The following is an 18,525-nucleotide window of genomic DNA, read 5'->3' on the forward strand; positions in this document are numbered from 1 at the left end:
TGGTTTTATATTTTTAGTCTGGCATGAAATGAACGTACAGTGAACTAGATTAGTTAATGCAGTTGCCATTAAACTTCATCCTGATCTTCCTGAAAATCAGGCGGAATGAAAAACGTCTATGTTTACATAAACATGTTAACTTTCACATGATGTATACTTGCATACGTGTATACTTACATGCCACGTGTCTCTGTATAAATGCACATATGGGTGCGTGGATACATGTACCCATTTCCTTATCCGACTTGAGAAAGTGTTCCCTTGATATTTGGAGAAATAACTAAGTAACGTTCACGTTACTTTGTAGGCTATTTCATGATCCATGTGCTGGTTTCTTTAAGACCAGACATTTCCATTCAGATGCACCCGTCTCTGCGGGCTGTCCCGCGGTGGCGGTGCTGGGTGATCTTGTGCCGTTTGGTTTGGCTCTTGAATTCACAAGGAGACCGTGAGTCTATAGAATGCCTACATATCAAAGGGAGCATAGCACACCAGAGTTGCCAGTTCATCCCTCTTAATTAAGATGCTTTAAAAGTATGCTTCCGTTAACATCTTCCAATTAACCGGATATTGTTCGCCGTGCAGTTTAAAGGGCGCCCACCCTGCTGCCTGTGACATGGATACACGTGGGCGTTTAGAAGGGAGACAGGAAGGCGAGGGCCCCTGAAGAAACACGAGTCACACGTCTAGCCGGCTCCTATACCTTCTTTAAGGGAGTCGGTTTCCTGCTGGAGAGCTGTGAGCCCGTCACCCCGAGTCGGCTGAGCATGGGTCTTGCCGTCTGTAGGCATTCACTGTCTGAGGCACCTACACGTAGCACAGACACAGCGCCCTGGTTTCTAAAGTGTCCGTGAACCCTCTGCCCGAGCCGCTCACGTTAGACCTGAAACTATCCGTCCTCACATTTTTGATGCCTCTTATACACGTCAGGTCACATTTTACGTTAACCTTAAAGAACAACTTCTGAGTTTTGAAGTATCTGGTGTGGTTGCTGCCATTTCTTTTGGCTTCAGCCTGGGGCCAGACAGAAGAACCCTGAAGCCCCGTTGGGGAGGGCATGCGGCCGGCAGGAGAGGGGCCGAAGGCTCAGGCGCCTGCTCGGGGCGCCATCCGCCACGGCGGGGGGCTGCGTGGCTGGTGGCGGCTCTGGGCCTGCAGCGAGATGTTTAGGGGCAGCAGGCGTGCGAGGCAGGGACACGCGGGTGGCTCGTCGTGTGTGCACCCCGCGTGCAGGCGGCACTGGCAGGGGCTACCCTTGTCCTCGCCCCCACGACCCGGCAGCTCGGGGAGTCGTTCAGGCCTCTGGGCCTGAGTCTGCGTCTGGTCAGGCCCCGCATCCTGCATGTGCCCAGCAGGACCGCCCAGCTCCTCGGCACAGTGCGGGAGGCTGTGGAGCCCGGGCACCAGGGTCCGTGTCCCCACATGACCATGCTGTCCCCAGGACAGGTGGCATGGCCGGGCCGTATTGGGGCAGGGGCGGCCTGGCACACCGCTGACCTCTGCGAACAACCTGTAAACATATCGGGGTGCCCGACGTCCCACGGGTGAGGGGTGCGGAGCCAGTCGCGCTGCGCCTGGCCACGTGACAGCCTCTGCCTCCAGGGGCACCAAGGACAGCCGCTTTGTGCCTCTGGGGCACAAGGGCAGACAGGCTGCCGGGCGGGCGTGCGCGCGGACGCAGCGCTGGGGACGCGCGGGCCGGCGTCCTCCGTGAAGACGCGCCGGAGCCGCCCCGGCCGCTGGGGCTCGGCAGGAGCAGTGCGACACTGTCCCCGCCGTCCTGCAAAGAGGACCGTGCTGGGGCCTGGACGTCTCCCACGGGAGGGGTGGCACACGCCCTCGGACGCTCAGCCTGGGGCTTGACGCACCGTCTGGAGCGAGGCTTCCACGGACAGCGGGGTGCTACACTGCCCGTCCTGTCACCCGTCACCCCGCCGCCCCGCCCGGCCCAGCAGCGGGGCTGCTCTGCGTGTCTCCAGCCCGCCGCCCCGGGGCCTGCCCTCTCACGCTTCCCCTGCGGACACACGGGGCGGTGTCCGCGCCCTGCCCCCGTCATGGCGCAGGCTGCCGTGCCAAGGGGCTGGGGTCACGACGCGGTCTGTGACGTGGACGTCCAGCCGGGTGCTGGCGCCTGGGCCCCCCCCCCCCAGTCCACGCGCTGCAGTACCGACCCCAGAGCGGTGGATCAGGAGGTGGGCCTGGGTGGGGCCCTCGTGGCCGGGCCGCTGTCCTGGGGAGGGGCCCCGCAGAGCCCTCTGCCACGTGGGACATGGGAGAGGGCGGAAGTGAGCCCTCGGCACCCGGTCGGTTGGCGCCTCGTCCCCCGCGAGAGCCACGCTACGTTAGTGACGGCCGGGTCACAGCCACCCGGAGCACCGAGAGCGGTTGAAGGAGGTTTAAACAGACTGAAATGAAGGTCGCGTCATGCTCACTGTGACCAACTTATGAGTCAGCTGGAAACGGCCCGTTTTAGGCAAATTCAGATACGTTTACCTGCCAGACGCCTCCGACTTCGATCTCAGAGAGGCCCGTGAGCCAGGACCACATGCGGAGTCCCCACCGGAGCACGTGGGCCATGGTGCCACGGAGGAGCCCGCGGGCTGCTGCACTCGGCTGGGCAGTGTGGGAACAACCAGTGGCCAGCTCTCTGGCGGGGTCACCTATCTAAGTGCAGACAGCGCACTGGGACCGTCCGCCCCAGGTGGAGAAGTGCGCACGTCCTCAGGCCACGTTCAGACCTCGGGCTCCCAGTCCGAGCTGCGGCCCGTCCCGGCTCCGTGCAGGAAACCTGCCGCTTGCTGAGGCCCGGCTGCCTGTCCCTCTCCGTGGAGCAGGCCGAGTGCGCGGTGCATCGGAGGTGTCGCCCACCCTCAGAGTCGCAGCACAGAGGCAGCTGGCTCCGAGCCCGCGCTGGCCCCCGGCACCACCACCGACCTGCAGGGCCCCATCCCGTGCTCGCCTCCGCCCCGAACCGCAGGGCCCACAGCTCCTGCAAACGGGCTGGCACGCAGCGGCGTTAACGCCAGCCACCGTCGCCAGGCCCTCGGAGGGTCCCCCTGTGCCCCACCCCCAACACCCGCCAGCTGCCACGGCCGACAGACCCGCACCGACCGTCGCTGTCACCGGGTCGCATCGGGGTCGCTCGTGGGGCCATGTGTTCGACACATGTTCACCGTAACAGTGTCACACAGAGGAGTGTCACTGCCCTGAACACCCTCTGTGCCCCCTACGCACCCCTCCGCCCCCCACCCCCAATCCGTTCCTTGTCCCCACAGCTCCGCCTTCTCCAGCCTGTCACAGAGCTGCCCCCAGGTGTGACTGCCCTCAGGGAGCCGTGTGAGCCCTCGGTGGCCACGGCGGCCTGGCTGAGCACGTGCGCTTGGGCTTCCCACCCCGCACTCCCTGCGGGGCGTGTGGGGGAGGGGCCAGCCGCAGCTTCCCGGCCGTAAACCCCGTGTGTGTCCTCAGGACCCCAGCGCCATGCCCAGACCGACGTCGCAGGACCTGGCCGGGTACTGGGACATGCTGCAGCTGTCGGTGGAGGACGTCAGCATGAAGTTCGGCGAGCTGCACCAGCTGAAGCAGAACGGCTGGAAGGCGCTCGAGTCTCCGGAGAGAGAGGTACTGAGCCCCAAGGGCCTGAGAGGCCCCTGCGCCGCCCAGGCGGAGGCGAGCGCCGGGCCACGCAGCTGCTACAGGCACGCACGCTGGGCTCTGGGTAGCAGCGAGGGGGACAGATGTGTTTGAGTGTGTCCACACGTGCCTGCGTGTGTGCTCATGGGTGTGTGAGTGAGCAAGTGTTGCATGCACATGTGTGCACTGGGCTGGTATGTGTGCGCATACGTGTGTGTGTGCATGCATCTGCATCTGTGCATGTCTGCATTGTGTGTGCGTGTATGCACAGGAGTGCCTGTGTGTGCGTGTGTACTGTGTGCACACAGGTACATGTGCATCTGCACGTGTGTGCATGTGTGTGTGTGCATCTGCTTGCATGTGCTGTGTGCATGTGCGCATGTGTGTGCGTTTGTGCATGCGTGTGTGAACCCGGGTGGAATCCACCTCATGGGCCGTGCGTAGCAAGTGCCACCGTCTCGCCTGCTCAGTCTTGGGCGTGGACGACCCAGAGGAGACACCGACCAACAGGCACATGTTAGTCTCGTCTCGTCTCTCCTGCGACTCCTTCCCGAGTCATCTTTGTCACCTTTTCTTCGGGTCTGACTAGGACGACTTCCCGCAGGGCCACAGTGACTGTCTCCAGTTCAGATACACTTCCCGGTTGCATGGCTGGGGTTGAAGACAGACATTTTGAATTTTTTTTCAAACAGTTTGTCGTAAACTTCCTGTCCGTCAGCCTCATCCCTTAAAACGGCCTGGGATTTGCCACTGACTTTGGCCCCGTGCCTCCACTTCTTCCCGGAAGGCGTCGCCGTTAGTGCAGCTGACACAGCGGGGTGGGCGTAGCTCTCCTGATGCGTGTGCGGGAAGAGCTGAGCAACCGCACCCGGGTTCTCTGGACAGGCATTTTCGATTAAAACAATATGATAAGACAAATCCCGCTCCTCTTGGGGCAGGTGGCATCAACTACGTAGCTGAGGGTGTCATCTCAGTAATCAGAGCAAAGCTGTCATCGCGGCCACCTCCTCTGCCCCAGAATGCGGCACTGCCCGTGCTGGTAGTGTCCCAGGCCGGGTGCACAGGGTCCTGCAGAGACTGACCCGTCCCCTCTCAGCGCAGGCGACAGGCAGGGCGTGCAACGCACAGGTGGGGCATCAGCCCAAGTGGACGTAGGGCGTGCAGGTGGCCGGTGCTTCAGAAGCGAAGGACATTGCAAGTAATGGCCACGTGAAAAAGTTACTCTAGCGAGACACTGAAACAGAGCCTGCCGCCTCACCTGAGGACGTGCGGGGCCCTGCCCAGGCCTCCCCCGTCAGCCAGTGACAGCCGAGGTGGCCCTTCCTGCCCAAGCTTGTCGTGGGAAGCGGTGCCCAGGAGGAGATGGGTTTCTGCGAGGACACGGTGCCCGTCAGGAAGTGAGGGGTCTCTGTGCCTCAGTTCCGTGCCATGTCCTCCGACCCTCTGCTCCTTGGGTCTGCGAGGCCACCCGGTCACGCCCAGGGGCCCTGAGCCCCTTAAAGGGGAGACTCTCGTGAGCGTGTATTCCCTACAGCCCCGTAGTTCAGAGAGAGGAGTGGGTGGGTCAAGGCAGACATGCTTAGTGCAGGAGCCAACCGTGGACGCAGCTTCCAGGTTTAGGGCTCCTCACCCCACTGCTGAGATGCGTGCTGAAAAGCCCGAGGCTTCGCCACACTGGCCCGGCCCGTTCTCCAGTCAGCCGCGGCGACGCTTCAAGAAGACCGTCTTCCTGCCCCAAGCCAGTCACAGGGCACACGGCCCCCCACGGTGCTCGCCCTGTTTGCCCAGCGGCCCTCTTGGCCCCCTGCATCCACACCCACCTGGCCCCCTTCGGGGTTTGGGGTGCTGAGGGAAGAGAGGCAGTTGTGTGTCTCCCTAGTAAGCCACACAGGTAGGAGGGGCCGGGGCCCGGCTGCCTTCGCAGCATCCCGGGGGCAGTTGCTGGGTGGCCCGCCACCAGCCCCCAGAAGGAGGACGGGTCAGCCCGCCTAGTCACCTAGGAGCGACGTCAGGGCGCCTCACAGTGGGACGCAGGCCCTCACCGCACGGCTGCGAGCCTTACACGCCACAGAGCTGTGGCCGTGTTGTCTGAAAGAGGCACACCTGTGCCTCGGGGACTTGAGAACGTGGCGAAGGGTCGCCGTTTGCCCGGCGAGCTTCGCGTGTTCCATGTAGTTAATTTCGAGGGCTCAGGCACATGATAGAGAGTTTGGCTGATGGTCCCCGGGACACCCGCGAGGGCTGGTTCTCATGAACTCCAGAGAATCCGGAGTCTGTTGAAAAGATGGTGCCACGTGACAGAGAAGTCCAATCGCATCTTCCAAAATACTTGGGATGCTGGAGAGCTTGAAACTGTGGGTATTGCTGAGAGGTGACAAGGTGACTGTCCACGTGACGAGGACATTTCAGGCCCCCATGCAGACTTCAGCCCTGATTTGTTGACACTCTGCCAGACTGTACCCCACCCAGAGCCACCCCAGGGACGCTGCAAAAGTGCACAGCGTGCGGAGCTGCAGCTGCAGTGGGGGCGGGCTCAGGCTGGAGGGGGCGGGGCCGGAGGGGCGGGGCAGGGCTGGAGGGGGCGGGGTGAGAGAGGAGGGCGGGTCTGATGGCGAGGGGCGGGGCAGGGCCGGAGGGGCGGGGCGAGGGAGGGGGCGGGGCGAGGTTGGGGGCGGGGCGGGGCGGGCGGGAGTGTCCACAGGTCCCAGGTCCAGGTCGCAGGCAGGGGGTGCCCATTCCCCGCTGGAGGCCTCTCCTCTGACGCTCCCACACGGTGTGATGCTTGTGGTGCTTTTCAGGAAGAAAGGAAGGTTCCCCCTCCAATACCAAAGAAGCCCCCCAAGGGGAAGTTTCCCATTACGAGAGAGAAGTCCCTGGACCTGCCCGACAGACAGCGCCAGGAAGCGCGGCGACGCCTCATGGCGGCCAAGCGGGCGGCCTCGTTCCGCCAGAACGCGGCGCGCGACCGCGACAGCATCGAGATCTACATCCCCGAGGCGCAGACGCGGCTCTAGGCGCCCCGCCGCCCGCTGCGCCCCTCTCCACAGCCGGCCACCCCGTCGCCGCGTCGTCGTCTCCCGTCTCCACCATGCTCGCCACGTCGCCCTGTCACCCCGTCGTCTCCGCCACGTCCGCCGCCACGTCCGCCCTCGCCGCCGCGCGCTCTGCGCCTCCCGCTCCCCGTGTCGCTTCCGGAGCCCGCCGGCCCGCGGCCACCGCGTCCTCGTCCGTGCTCGCCGGGCAAACGGCGCCCGTGGGCCCCGCACGACCGCTCGCTCAGTCCTCAGGGGACAGCAGGAAACAGCCGTGGAGACCGGGCTGCCCGCACGCGCCACCGTTCTCCTGCGCCGCGGTGAGAGGAGGCGTGGACGGCACGCGCGTCGCTGCGCGCAGCCGCGGCCCCGGGGAGCACGGGCACCCCCGTGCGGGCGCTGCAAGGCCCCGCCCCCAACCCTGGGCGCGCCCCCCATCCAGCTAACCCGTCGCTGCGCTCCGCGTGCCACGTTTGTGGTCATGAGACGTCACCTCCGTGGCCACCCAGCCGCCACCATGTGGCTCTCCAGAAACCCCGGGGGCCATGGGTCTGACCTGTGGAGAAAGTTCAACATCCGCACAGAGGCCCAGGGACATCGGTGCACACGTGGGCGTGACATGCGGAGGCCGAGTCCCCGTGAGAGCGAGCCCCCGCCTCGAGGGAGGCCAGAGAGCACTGCCTCACTCTGATGAGAGTCATTGTCATTTTCATTCCTTCATAACTTGAAATGTCACACAGGGTTCTGCCTTTACGTTTGTCATTTGTGCTACATGTGATTTTTTACAGGCGTGTGTGTATCTTCAAACAGTTGACTTTTCAGGGTATCCTTTAGAAAACAAAACAGCAAAGTTTGCTTGTCTGGAATGACAGTCGCCATGGAAAGCTCGAGTGTGGATGTGGGTGGCGAGCTGAAGTGGAGAAGTGCGTTCACATCTGCATTTCCCGGAGCTCATTTGTGCTATGCAGCGTCGCTAAGGCCAGGGCCGTGTTTCTGGCCCATGTAAGACGTGAGGGTGGGAAGGTCACTTACTGTGGTTTCTGGCCACGGACTCTAAGGAACTGGTGTTCGTGATTCCGATGGCAGCAGAGAACAGCCAAAGAGACTCTGCGAAGAGGTTTTCCACGGGCATGATTAAGTGTAGACACAGTGACCGTCCTCCCCATCTGCCTTGTGCGTCGCGTTCAGACACAGCCTCAGAGCAAGAGCCTCTCAGAGCGACCCACTGGACCCAGCCTCGGCGTCCCCGGGCCTCGCGGCCAGCAGGGTCGTGGCTGCAGACAGACGCCGGCCCCAGCGCCTGGTCTCCTTCCCGCCCTCCAGGAGCACTGCCCAGCCCCCCACTGTGGCTCTCTGTGCCCTCCCCTGTGACTCGCACTTGGAAGCTGCCCGCTCTTCTGCACCCGAGGACTGTGCTGCGCGGTCAGCGAGGCGGGCGCACCTCTGCTTTTCCTCCCCTCGTTCTCTACATTCCACAAAGCATGGGGTTCATCGGAGCACAGTGGGTAGCAAAGCATGTGTAGCTTCAGAGTTCTACTTTTTTAAAGCTGAGTAGTTAAGAATTCCCTATAAGAACAAAACCCTGTAAATTGAACCTCATATCCAGTATATATTTTACCAAACAGCCTTAAAATATATTTGGAAGCAAAAATCAGTACGAATGTATATCCTTGAAAAATGCAAAAAAAAAAGTTTCCCTTAAATATTCTTCTATAAATGAATCCTATTTCCCCAGAGTATTCAAAGCATTTTTCTACCTAAATAAATACCTGAATCCTGAGCAGTGTACAGCAACGATGCTTCTTCCTGTATCCACTGTCCTATGTTAACAAGAAATGTATTTGCAGATATTGGCGTTTCAGACAAAGTGACGCGTTAGTGAAGATGGACTGCGCTCTGCAGATACCACAGAGCGGCTGACGTCCATCAGTCCCTTCGTGCGAGGGAGGGCGTGGGGCGCGCACGTGCCGGCCCACTCACGCGTGTGCACCTACTGGCAGCTGATGCATTTTATCTCATTTTCTTGAACTTGTACAAAACCTATAACAAATTATAAACTTAGACAACAATTACCTATTTTAGATCCCAGATTCTCTGATCCTGACTTGAATGAAAGTATTCACTAGATTTGGATTAAGTTTTTTATGTTTTGTATACTCATTTTTACCTTAAAACCCCCAGAAGTCTTGGCCTAAACCATCCCAAGGTGGGCAAATTGACCTACAGCTAAATTTGACAACAGTCATTGGTTCGAAGTGGGGAGCGTGCAGGAACCCGTTCGGTCCACCGAGTCCCACAGCAGGTCACGTGACTGGAGCAGACACCGCGCCTAGTGGCATGGTGCCTGCTCAGGTGATGTGACCCAGCGTGCTGTGTTCAGTCCTCACGCAGTGACATTCCATCACGAATGCAGATGACAAGCCACGTTTACATATTTATATGTAAAGAACAATAAAGCTGTTTAGAATACCTGTCTGTCAATCGAGCTCATTTGTTGCAGTCGCTTTGAGCTGGTGCCGCGTACCGAGCTATGGGGCCGTCTCGCCACGTGAAGAAGGTAGCTTTAATCAGGGATGGCAGGGTCGACATGGCCATGCGCAGTGGGCTGTGGACGCGACTGCACAGCACGCAGGCCACTCGCCACGTCCCCTGGGACACAGCGGCAAGCGGCACTGGGTGCCGGTGTCGTTCATCTCATACCCTTTCACTCGCTATCGAGTTTCACGTAGGACAGTGGCCCCAGTGACAGCCGTCACGCTGTCTCTCGGCCGCTGACATGACCGTCCTGGTGTGTGGCGACTCGGGCTGCAGTGTCATGCCAGAGTCACACGTCCGTTTGAGAGGAAACGCGCCTGATGTTTGCAGCTCGAGATCGGCTCCGAAGACTCCCAGCAGCGAGCAGAGCAGTGCGTCATGGGGGAAAGACATCGCCCGTCCCCCCTTTAAAAGAGGAAATAGCCACAAACCCGGCGGCATGAAATGTGGAGGGGGCCGGGCCGTGAGGAGTGGGTGGCCTGGTCCCAGCGCTCACGGGGAAAGGGAGGTGCCCCGGGGGGGTCCGGGCCCTCGCCCGGTCGTTGCCTTTTTCGGTGCCTTGCTGAGCTGCCGCTCTCTCTGCCACTTGAGCTAAAAGGCCCCGCGTTGTCTGGTCACTCAGTTGCCCGTGGTGTCAGCCCCCGGCCCCCAGGACAAACTCTGGGCAGGAAGCGGTCGGGTCCCACTGAGGCACCCTCCAGTGGGGGCTGGGGGACCTGTCTTCACCAGGAGTCACCGCCCCTCCGCAGTAACGGGTCAGGCAGGCAGCCCGTGCAGCCCCAGGGGTCTGAGGTTAGGAGAGCATCCCCAGGGAGATCCCGCCACGTATGGGTGCCCTTGGCTAGGAGTGCCACCAGCCTCACTCAGAGTCCTGACTGGCCCCAGGACCTTCGAAAGGCAGGAGGCCCCACATGCCATGTGCACGGGTCCCAGCTGGCCGGAGCTGCAGGCGCTGTGGTTCGTGAGCGGGGCCCCCCGGGAGTCTGGGGGTCTGGCCCTTACAGTCCTGACCTGGCCACCGACAAGCTTCTCGAGGGGCTGGAGATGGAGGAACACCCCAGGGGCCATTCTCCGCTTCTTCCGGCCTCGAGTCCACGTGTTTCTAGAAGCTTCCATGAGCAAGCAGCAGGCACCATGGAGTCAGGCGGGGGTTTTTGCCACCGTGTTAGCTCAGCCACGTCTCAGACGAGAGGGAGCGATGTCAAGCTAAACATTAACGTGACGAGGAGCATCCCACTCGGAAGCCAGAAGCTGGGAGCAAGGTGCGTCCTACCTCTGACCCCAGCCCGCTCGCCCACCTCAGCCCTGCCCCCGGGTGCCAGGGGGCTCCGCGGGGCTCCGGGAAGGGTGCGCTCCCCGCTGGACGCCGACTGCTCCCCGCCGGCGTGCGGAGGACGTCGCCTCCGGGGTCGGGCTGAGCCCCTGGCGGCGGCTGCTGCGCAGCGGGGCGTCCGCCACTCCCCTCTCCGCCACCCGGGCCCCGCTGGCCTGCACCGTCAGGGCGAGGCTCAGCACTGTGTCACCGCCCTCGGGGGGGAAGAGGGCCACCGTCCCCGTGGACAGTGCCACGCACGCGAACGCCCAGGCTGCCGGGCACCGGCCGGACCCGCCTGCGGCTATGGCGCTTGTCACCTGGGCCCACGGTGCTTGTCACCTGCACAGGGCCCCACACGCGACTCACTCCTGCACTGCACGGCAGATTCTGGGCTCAGGCCCTGGCGACCTCCGGCCCCCAACGCGGCGCCTCCCGCCCCACGCGAGCGGCTGGGCAGCCCACGTTGCGGGCCATGCACCCAGCCGGGCCGGAGCCCCGGAGACACACCTCCCACGGACGCTCGAGGAGCGTCCAACGCTGTTCAGTTAAGGCGTTAAAAAGCGCGTAAAGGCAAACGCGCAGACACGCGAATCCCGGCCGCGAGCAGGGGCCAGCGCAGGCCATGGCTGGGCGGCTGAGGCCCTGCGCCCCTGCAGCGAGGTGGCCCATACCTGGTCCCCAGGCGGGCCCGCCGCGTGGCCAGCGCAACCGAAATCGGGGTGCGCAGTGCCCCCTTCACTGCCGCTCCTAGGCTCTCCGTCCAGCCCCGAATCGGAGCGAGGGCCCTCATGCCTACCGAGTTCCCTCCCTTCACGTCTCCCCCTCCGAGCCGGCTGGAAGGAAGAGGTCGCCATGTCCTCCACCGCGCCCTGTGACAGCGCCTCCCAGTGGGCTTCTGTGCTGCTGACCGTCACCTCCTGTAAATAGTTCTCTGATTAAGTTCTTGAGAAAAGTAATGTTTACTTTTTACTGGAGTGAATTCTCATGTTCCTCAATTTTCTATCTACTAAGAATAAATGGATATTTATTAAGGCTACACTTTTATAAGAATGAAAAAATGGCATTAAAATGACTTTGAAATTAGTAGGTGCCATGGTATCTAGTTGATGGTCGTTTAGTTAGCTTAGTTAATTATTTAGTTAATGGCTGCTCCGGGATCTCGAGTCGCGATGAGAAGAGACGAGTCAGGTGATCGGACGTCCGCGCATCCCCGGTGGGGTGAGCCCTAGCCCTGGGGGCCATCTCCGGGCTCAGGGCCCTGGGCCTGTTCCCCCTCCTGCCGACGTGATGGCTCCTGCCTGTCCACCCCGTTTGGGACAGACTCCTCCCTCGAGGCCCCCACTGCCTGCTTCGGCCTGAGCCTCAGCTCCCACAGTGGCCACTGCCTGTGGCCGCCTGTCCAGTCCCGCCCCGCAGCCCCCTGTGGAAGTGTGAACAGAGGTCTTCGAATAGGATGGCCGACAGCCCTGCCTGGGGTGGTGGCCTCTTGCACGTCCCCGCCGGCTCCTTGTCCATCTGCTCTGGCCTCCGTGAGCCTTGAGGAGGTCGATGAGGTCCCCTGTGGATGTGGGGACCCTCCCCGCGGGCTCACGCGCCCCGGGGTCACAGACGGCATGGCGAGCGGGGCCCCGAAGGGCTCCTTCCCACTGTGACTCACCAGAGTCTTCGGCGAAGGAGGCCATTCTGGGCAGGAAGCACACGCCCGACGGTTCCGGCTTCCACTGACCCCTCCCCTTGTCACCGTACACTTGAAACTAGCGAAAAGAAAGCTTCACACGATTTCCTTTTTCAGTCTTTCAGAGAGAGTTTTAAATTACGTGGCATTTCCTTGAAAGCATCTTACGTTTATCCACACGTGGTTTAACGCTATTTCCTCAGAGGTCAGTTCTAGGACGGTCGTATGTGTTCCGCCTAGATGTGTTAACGCTAGCTCCCCGAGGGTGACAAGGGCATCACGGCAGCGTGACACTCGGGTGGGGAGCCGGTGCCGGGGCAGATGGGAGCTCTGTCACCCCCGCAGACCAGGACACCCCCCGAGCAGCCTGCGAGCTGAGAACGACACCCGAACAAGAAGCAATGAGCAGGAAGCCGGACGCCTCCGGAACGTTCCCGCTGCGTTCCCGGACTCCACGTTTCAGCGAGCTCCCTTTTAAAATCGGACGTGGCGAGGTTTCCCGCTTTTACTGGTGAGCGTACGTGCTCAGACGGCCGTCACCTGCGTCTTCGCGAAGGTGAAGAGTGGCACGGCTGTCGTCCCCAGTGAGGAGCAGCCCGCCCTCGGGAGAGCAGGTCGCTGGGCCGGCGCCCCCGGTGTCCCGCAAGGCCCTCCCCCCACCGCCGTGGTCCTTCACAGTCCGGGCGTGGGAACCCTGCCATGCCGCCAACACCCCGGGCAAGCGAGCTCAGCGACAGGGCAGACCCGTCCCCAGCTCGCCGGCCCGGGTCTCCCTCTTCCCGGCCCTGCCCCCACCTCCCCTCGGCCCCAGGGACAGACACCCCTGTGCTGAGAAGCCCCGGGAGCGCCGTTTGAGCCTTCTCTGTCCAAGGTCCCCTCCAGTCCCGCCTCCCCGGTGTCCCCAGCTACCCTCCTCGTCAGAGCGCAGACGGGCCTGCGGCAGTCTCTTTGGGGCGCAGGTCCCGGCCTCGGCTGCGGGCGCCGGGTGCCACCGTGGGCTGACAGCGTCCAGCCCCGTCTCCTGCTCACCTCCCTCGTCACGACCCAGCACACAGTCCTCCAGGCCCCTCCCTGTGCTCACGAAACCTCGGTTTCCCAAGGAGCCAAAATGCCACTTCTAAAGGTCAGCTCCTGAGACGGTGGCCCCTGACCACGGCAGTCAGCTCCCCTCCATGTCTGCAAGGCTCCAGGGCACCCGCCACCTCCAGCCGCACCCCCCGCAGCCGCCGCACCCCCAGCCCAGCCGCAGGTGACCAGCAAGTCCCACACCCGCTGCCGTCCAGTCACAGTGTGGCCGCGTGGCCGTGCGGCCGCCCCTCACTCTGACCAAGCGCCTCGCTTGGCCTCGCTGCCCCTGCTGGTCCTTCAAGGCACCAGCACTTTGGGGGGCTCCCGAAACGACACTCGACCGTGTACCTTCTGTCACGCGTCACACTGAGCAGGCTGCACCTGCTCGCCAGTCTGGGGTCAGACCGAGGCTTTCTGAGCACAGAAACACGTTGACGCCTTCCTCCTACGTCTGGCCCCCCGTGAGGAATGGCGCACGAGTTGCTGGGGGTACAGTCACGGCATCCTCACAGACGCTTCCGGTGACCAGCAGGCGAAGGGACAGTCCAGCTGCTCTGTGTCTCTACTGGTCACTCACAGATCCCTGGGATGTTTATCGCACAGCACGGATGGGGGAGGGGCAGAGGTGCCCGTGGGCCCAGCCAGCGACAGGACGCTCCTCAGAGCGCCGGGCTCTGCGAGGCCCCATCGCTTGTTAACTGGACTCGCAGGCTGACAAGCTGGCCCGTCGCTGTCACATGGATGCTGCTCGGAGGTGTGAAATTCTAGGATCGGAGTAGGTATCCTCACCTCACAGGAACGGGGCTCGTGTCTCAGGTAACTGGGGACTTTAGCTCCGCCCCTCCAGGTCTCCCACAGTGACGCCAGGCAGGCGGCCAGGTCAGCGAGGGGACAGCTCCTCCCAGGACGACCTCCCAGCGGCCGGCAGTGCTGCCGGGACCTGCAGAGGCTCCGGGGGCCCCGCTGGGGGATGCGGGCGACAGGCCTCCCAGCCTCCGTCAGCCTTCGCTTTCTGTGTCCAGCCACTCCTCCTCCCACAGTCACCTCTACGGCCAGTCCGCCGGGGCCACCTGATCTGAGCCGCGAGGGAGGTGGGCCCTCAGACCGCGTGCTGGGCCCCTGGCCCCCCAAAACAGGTCCGCTGCCCCCAGATGAGTTCCCGCTGTGTTGTGCACATTGCGCAGCGACCCTGAGTCACCTCTGACCTTCTCCGGCACTCCCGAAATTCGCCCTTTTTCTGGGGCTCTGCTTATGAGGACATGTGACCGGCAGCTGTGTGAAAGCTTGTGGAATTTTCCAAACGTTTAGTTCCAATAAGCTGTCTCCACCCTACTCAGAGGGGGTGTCTTTGTGAGATGCTCCAGACAAGCCGAGGTCCCTGGGGGCTATCGCGCCCCTCCTCCAGTTGGGTAGTTATCTGTGACATGCCGCTGTGTCTCCCTGAAACACCTCCAAGAGCCTCTCTGGCCGCGGTCGCTGCTGGCTTTGCGGACGTCACCGAGAAGATGCTGGACGCAGGCCTGCGTTTGAACTAAGCAGCTGAGCCCGGCAAGTGTGTTTGTAGGTTCACGCATTAACAAGGGGCTGCGAGCGGCAGCTTCAGAAACAACTTTTTCTAAGGAAAACACATGTTATAGTCCTTGGGCCTTTGGGCTTCTGGCGATGAAGTGAGAATCACCTGCAGCTTGAAGGCCGCCCACCAGGGGGCGCATGGCACCAGGAGCCCCAGCCGTGACCCGTCAAACACCCATTTTCAGTCACCGGACACCTAAGGTCAGCGCAATTTCTACCTGTCGGTTTCTGATCGAGGATGTTGGTTAAACAGGGATTTGGCAAAGCAGCAGTGTTTTTCAAAATGTGAGCTTCTTGATACAAGTTTTCACAAAGTTGCAGCTGCTCTGCTAAACGTGAAATAATCGTGTTCTGTAACTAGAAATCATAGAACGAATAGGGCCAGCTCAGAAGCAAAGTCTCAGTTGGGTTAATAACAAAACAGATACAATAACAGGGAGTGGGGAGTGACAAACCTTTTCTTTTTAAGACTTAGTCAAAATCGACCAACAAATGTTGCCTCTGACCAGCTGTTCCTCGTGTGCAAGCTCTTTGCCAGCTGTCGCTGGGTGGGGACAGGAACGCGCCTGCCCCACATGGATCCCCACTTCAGCTCCAGCCCGACAGCCAGGAACGACAGCAAGCCTGAGGAGGCCTGTGTCACAGCCCACGTGCTACATAATCTACAGATTTAAATCTCGTCGTAACTCATAAACCGATTCATTCTTTGGAGTCCGCTTCCATGTTTCAAATGTTTTACAGGTCGTTCTACCTGTCAGACTTAGGAAACAAACAGCGAGAGGGGTATGGGAGGGAGGAGGAAGGCCAGGTGCATCCCTGCCGAGCGCGGGGTGGAAACCAGCAAGATGAGGCCACATCCCACTCTGCCCTGCGTGGTCCGAGGCCGGAGGTCACCAGAGACAGTCCCCACCCTAATTTCTTGCTCTCATGAAAGAAGAAAAACGAAGCTCACAAGGAGAGGAGTTGTGTTGGGCCTTAAAGTGCGTGGCGAAGCTCAGGGAGCCCGGTGGGAGCTCAGCTCTGTCCCACAGCGGCCACCACGCCCATGCCCACCCCCACATCCGGTCACCAGCCACAGCTCCTCCCACGGGTGTCCCAGGCCCCACACACGCACCCAGGACGGTCAGACACAGGCACCTGGTTTCCACTGACTCATTATTTGCTGCCGCAGCCGAGAACTAAGCTTTGAGTCCCTATTTCTCTAGTCGGTAGAGCCGATCAGCAAAAAGCAATTCATGGCTCTACTCACAAAACACGTCCCTCTCTGACGGGTGGCCAATTAAAGTGAAAAACAGCTGAAACCCAGCTCCAGCCCCAGGAGCTCCGTCTCTGGCTGGATTAAAAACAGCCACTGGTCTGCGGAGGGCAAGGGGTGCTTCCTGGGGTCCCCCCTCGGTGTTTCGTATCCACAATCAACACTCGCGCAGAAATGACCTGGAAGAGATGACGGAAACAGACAGGAGACACAGCCCCTGAGGCTGGACAGGAGACGCGTTACATAAAACTTGAGGTGATCGCGGCGTTCAGCACTGGAGCCAGTAGACGGAGGGGTCACCGGCGGTGCCAGCAGTGCCCAGGGAGGCAAGCGGAGAGATCACGCCTGGGCAGAGGACCGAGGAGGGCAGAGGTGGCATCTGCAGGCCACTCCTGGGGCCCGGAGCCAGAGGTGTGTTCTCACCTCGTGTGCGTCCTTCTCCTCTGCCTCCTCCCTGACCCCCGCCCCCCACAGGGCAGCTTGGCGCTCGCACGTCCAGTCACAGCGGTGGGTGGGCTCCCTTCCCCGGGTGGGGGAGCAGGCTGTCCCTGCACCAGGGGAAAGCTAGCACCCGCTTTGGAAACGCAGGCCCTGCAGGGGCTCTCTGAATACTGCCCCCCCGCCCTCCCCTCTCCCTAAACACGCCCCCTTAGATGAGCCTCGTGCAGAAGTGACCTGTGGGCCACGACCTTCTCCCAGGGTGTCAGGAGGAAGGAATCTCAAGAAAACGGGCAGCGTCCTGCGGCACCGGGCCTGGCCCACGCAGCAGCCCTCGGACGGACGACCCAGTGACGTAGGAAAGAAACGTCCCCTATTCTTTCCAGGATGAGAAATACTTCCCCACATAGACACATGTCCTGAGGTGGGCAGAGGGTGACGGAAACTAGTTCAACTACTGGTTCTAATACACCTGAGACGGCCAGGTAGAGTTGGCCACAAGGGCCCCGCTGTGCGGTCAGCGTGGTGGGTGACGTCCTCCTTCCCGAGGTCTTCGTTGTGACGTAATCGGCCCACTGCGTTGTGCCACAGCGACCTGGCACTTGTCAAACGGTCACACCAAGTCTGTGAAAGCCCGTCAGCTCACACAACTACAGACTTTCGTGCTTGCGGTGGGAGTTTTGGAGAACACGACCGTCTCCGGGCTGAGCGTCACCCCAGCACCCCCTTCTCTTACAACCCATGTGCCCCGAACCTCGACACTGGCGGCGCGTGGCTCGGGGACCCTGAGGAGTGGCCGTGGGCCTCTTCTGCGTGACGCATGAGAGCGCCGGGGCTCCGAGAGTTTACACCTCATGTGGGGGAGCCCCGCACAGGGCCCACCCACCCGGCGCCTTCCGCAGACCCCGGCTGACTTCCTGGGTTACAGACGTTTCTCAAGGGCGACTGCGGCCTTGGTCGAGGCCTTACCTGTCACCCTCAGCATTCTGAGTTTTCCCGGTCAGCTCATGAGTCACTCGCTCCCCGTGTCCTAAGCAGAGATGCCAGAGAATTAGATTTGCCACAGCAGCCAGAGGCCGTGTGACTGGACGAGGCGTGCCCACGCAGGACTCAGCATCTTCCCCGCTGGGGTGTAGGCCTGGCCAGGGACAGCCAGCACCTCCCAGGCTTCTTCCTGCCGCTGGCCCTTTTCCCTCCTGCTCCACCCACAGGAAGAATATCAGGAAAACAAGGGGCCTGAGGCAAACACGCGGGTAGGGAGGACAGGATGGCCCCTCAGAGTCGGAAGGGACAGGAGGTGGCAGGGAGGCAGTTAAACCTCGAGTTCTCCTGACTCAGCAGAGGGCGCTCAGCGGGGCCCGCCTCCCGGCCCCCAGGATCCCAGGATAAACAGGGTGAATGAGGCCCCGCCCCTACGAAAAACGCAGGGTGACCTGAGGCCCCGGCGCGCAGGGCTCCCTTCCCCCTCCCAGGCTGGCGATGCCGGTCGGTCACCTAGGCCGCCCCTCCACCCCAGTCTGGGCTCCTGGGGAGGAGAGCCCCGAGGGACCCCACTGGCAGCGGCCAGGGGGCGGGGCAGGGGCGGCCAGGGGGCGGGGCAAGGCCAGACTGACAGCAGGGGCAGGGCGATTGTGGGCGGACTTCTCCTCTGGGGGTGCCAGGGAAGGTTCCTGTGGCGCTGGGCCTCCCTGGGGGTGGGGGTGGACAGGGCCCACGGGCTGGGGACCGGGAAATTCCAGACTGGGCGAGATGACGCTTCTGGGAGAGGCTGAAACTGGTCAGACCGGGTCTGAAATGCAGGTCGGGTCTCGGCTTTGCGGCTGCCCAGATCCTGAGACAGGGCACCGCGCCATGCTTTGCTGAGCCCGAGGGCATATCAACTACCAGTATCAGTGCATTGACTTATAAAACATGTTTATATAAAGCATGAAGTCCTGGGATATTTGAAACCTATGCAAATTCTGTGTGCTCCAGGGTGTGGCGCGGTGACTGTGTCAAGGCG

At 61.7% G+C, this 18,525-nt stretch overlaps 1 protein-coding gene and 1 long non-coding RNA gene across 6 annotated transcripts in view; one reads left to right on the plus strand and one right to left on the minus strand.

Moving 5' to 3' along the window:
* The window catches only part of DLGAP2 (DLG associated protein 2), a 228,210-nt gene extending 221,444 nt beyond the window's left edge, over positions 1-6,766 (plus strand). For all 5 annotated transcript variants that reach the window (XM_036228968.1, XM_036228967.1, XM_036228966.1 and 2 more), the window contains 2 exons: positions 3,469-3,621; positions 6,432-6,766. In XM_036228968.1, the coding sequence (XP_036084861.1) occupies positions 3,469-3,621; positions 6,432-6,647 (369 nt within the window). In that variant the 3' untranslated portion in view covers positions 6,648-6,766. The remainder of the gene's footprint in view (positions 1-3,468; positions 3,622-6,431) is intronic.
* A 4,756-nt stretch (positions 6,767-11,522) lies between these two features.
* Positions 11,523-18,047, minus strand: LOC118609405. Its single transcript, XR_004953427.1, has 2 exons — positions 17,493-18,047; positions 11,523-16,264 (listed from the first exon to the last, which is right to left on the minus strand). It is a non-coding gene; the product is annotated as an uncharacterized LOC118609405 (long non-coding RNA).
* Between the last annotated feature and the right edge of the window lie 478 nt (positions 18,048-18,525).

The sequence above is a fragment of the Rousettus aegyptiacus genome, unplaced genomic scaffold (genome assembly GCF_014176215.1).
Source record: "Rousettus aegyptiacus isolate mRouAeg1 unplaced genomic scaffold, mRouAeg1.p scaffold_m13_p_11, whole genome shotgun sequence".
In the NCBI taxonomy this organism is placed as follows: domain Eukaryota; kingdom Metazoa; phylum Chordata; class Mammalia; order Chiroptera; family Pteropodidae; genus Rousettus; species Rousettus aegyptiacus.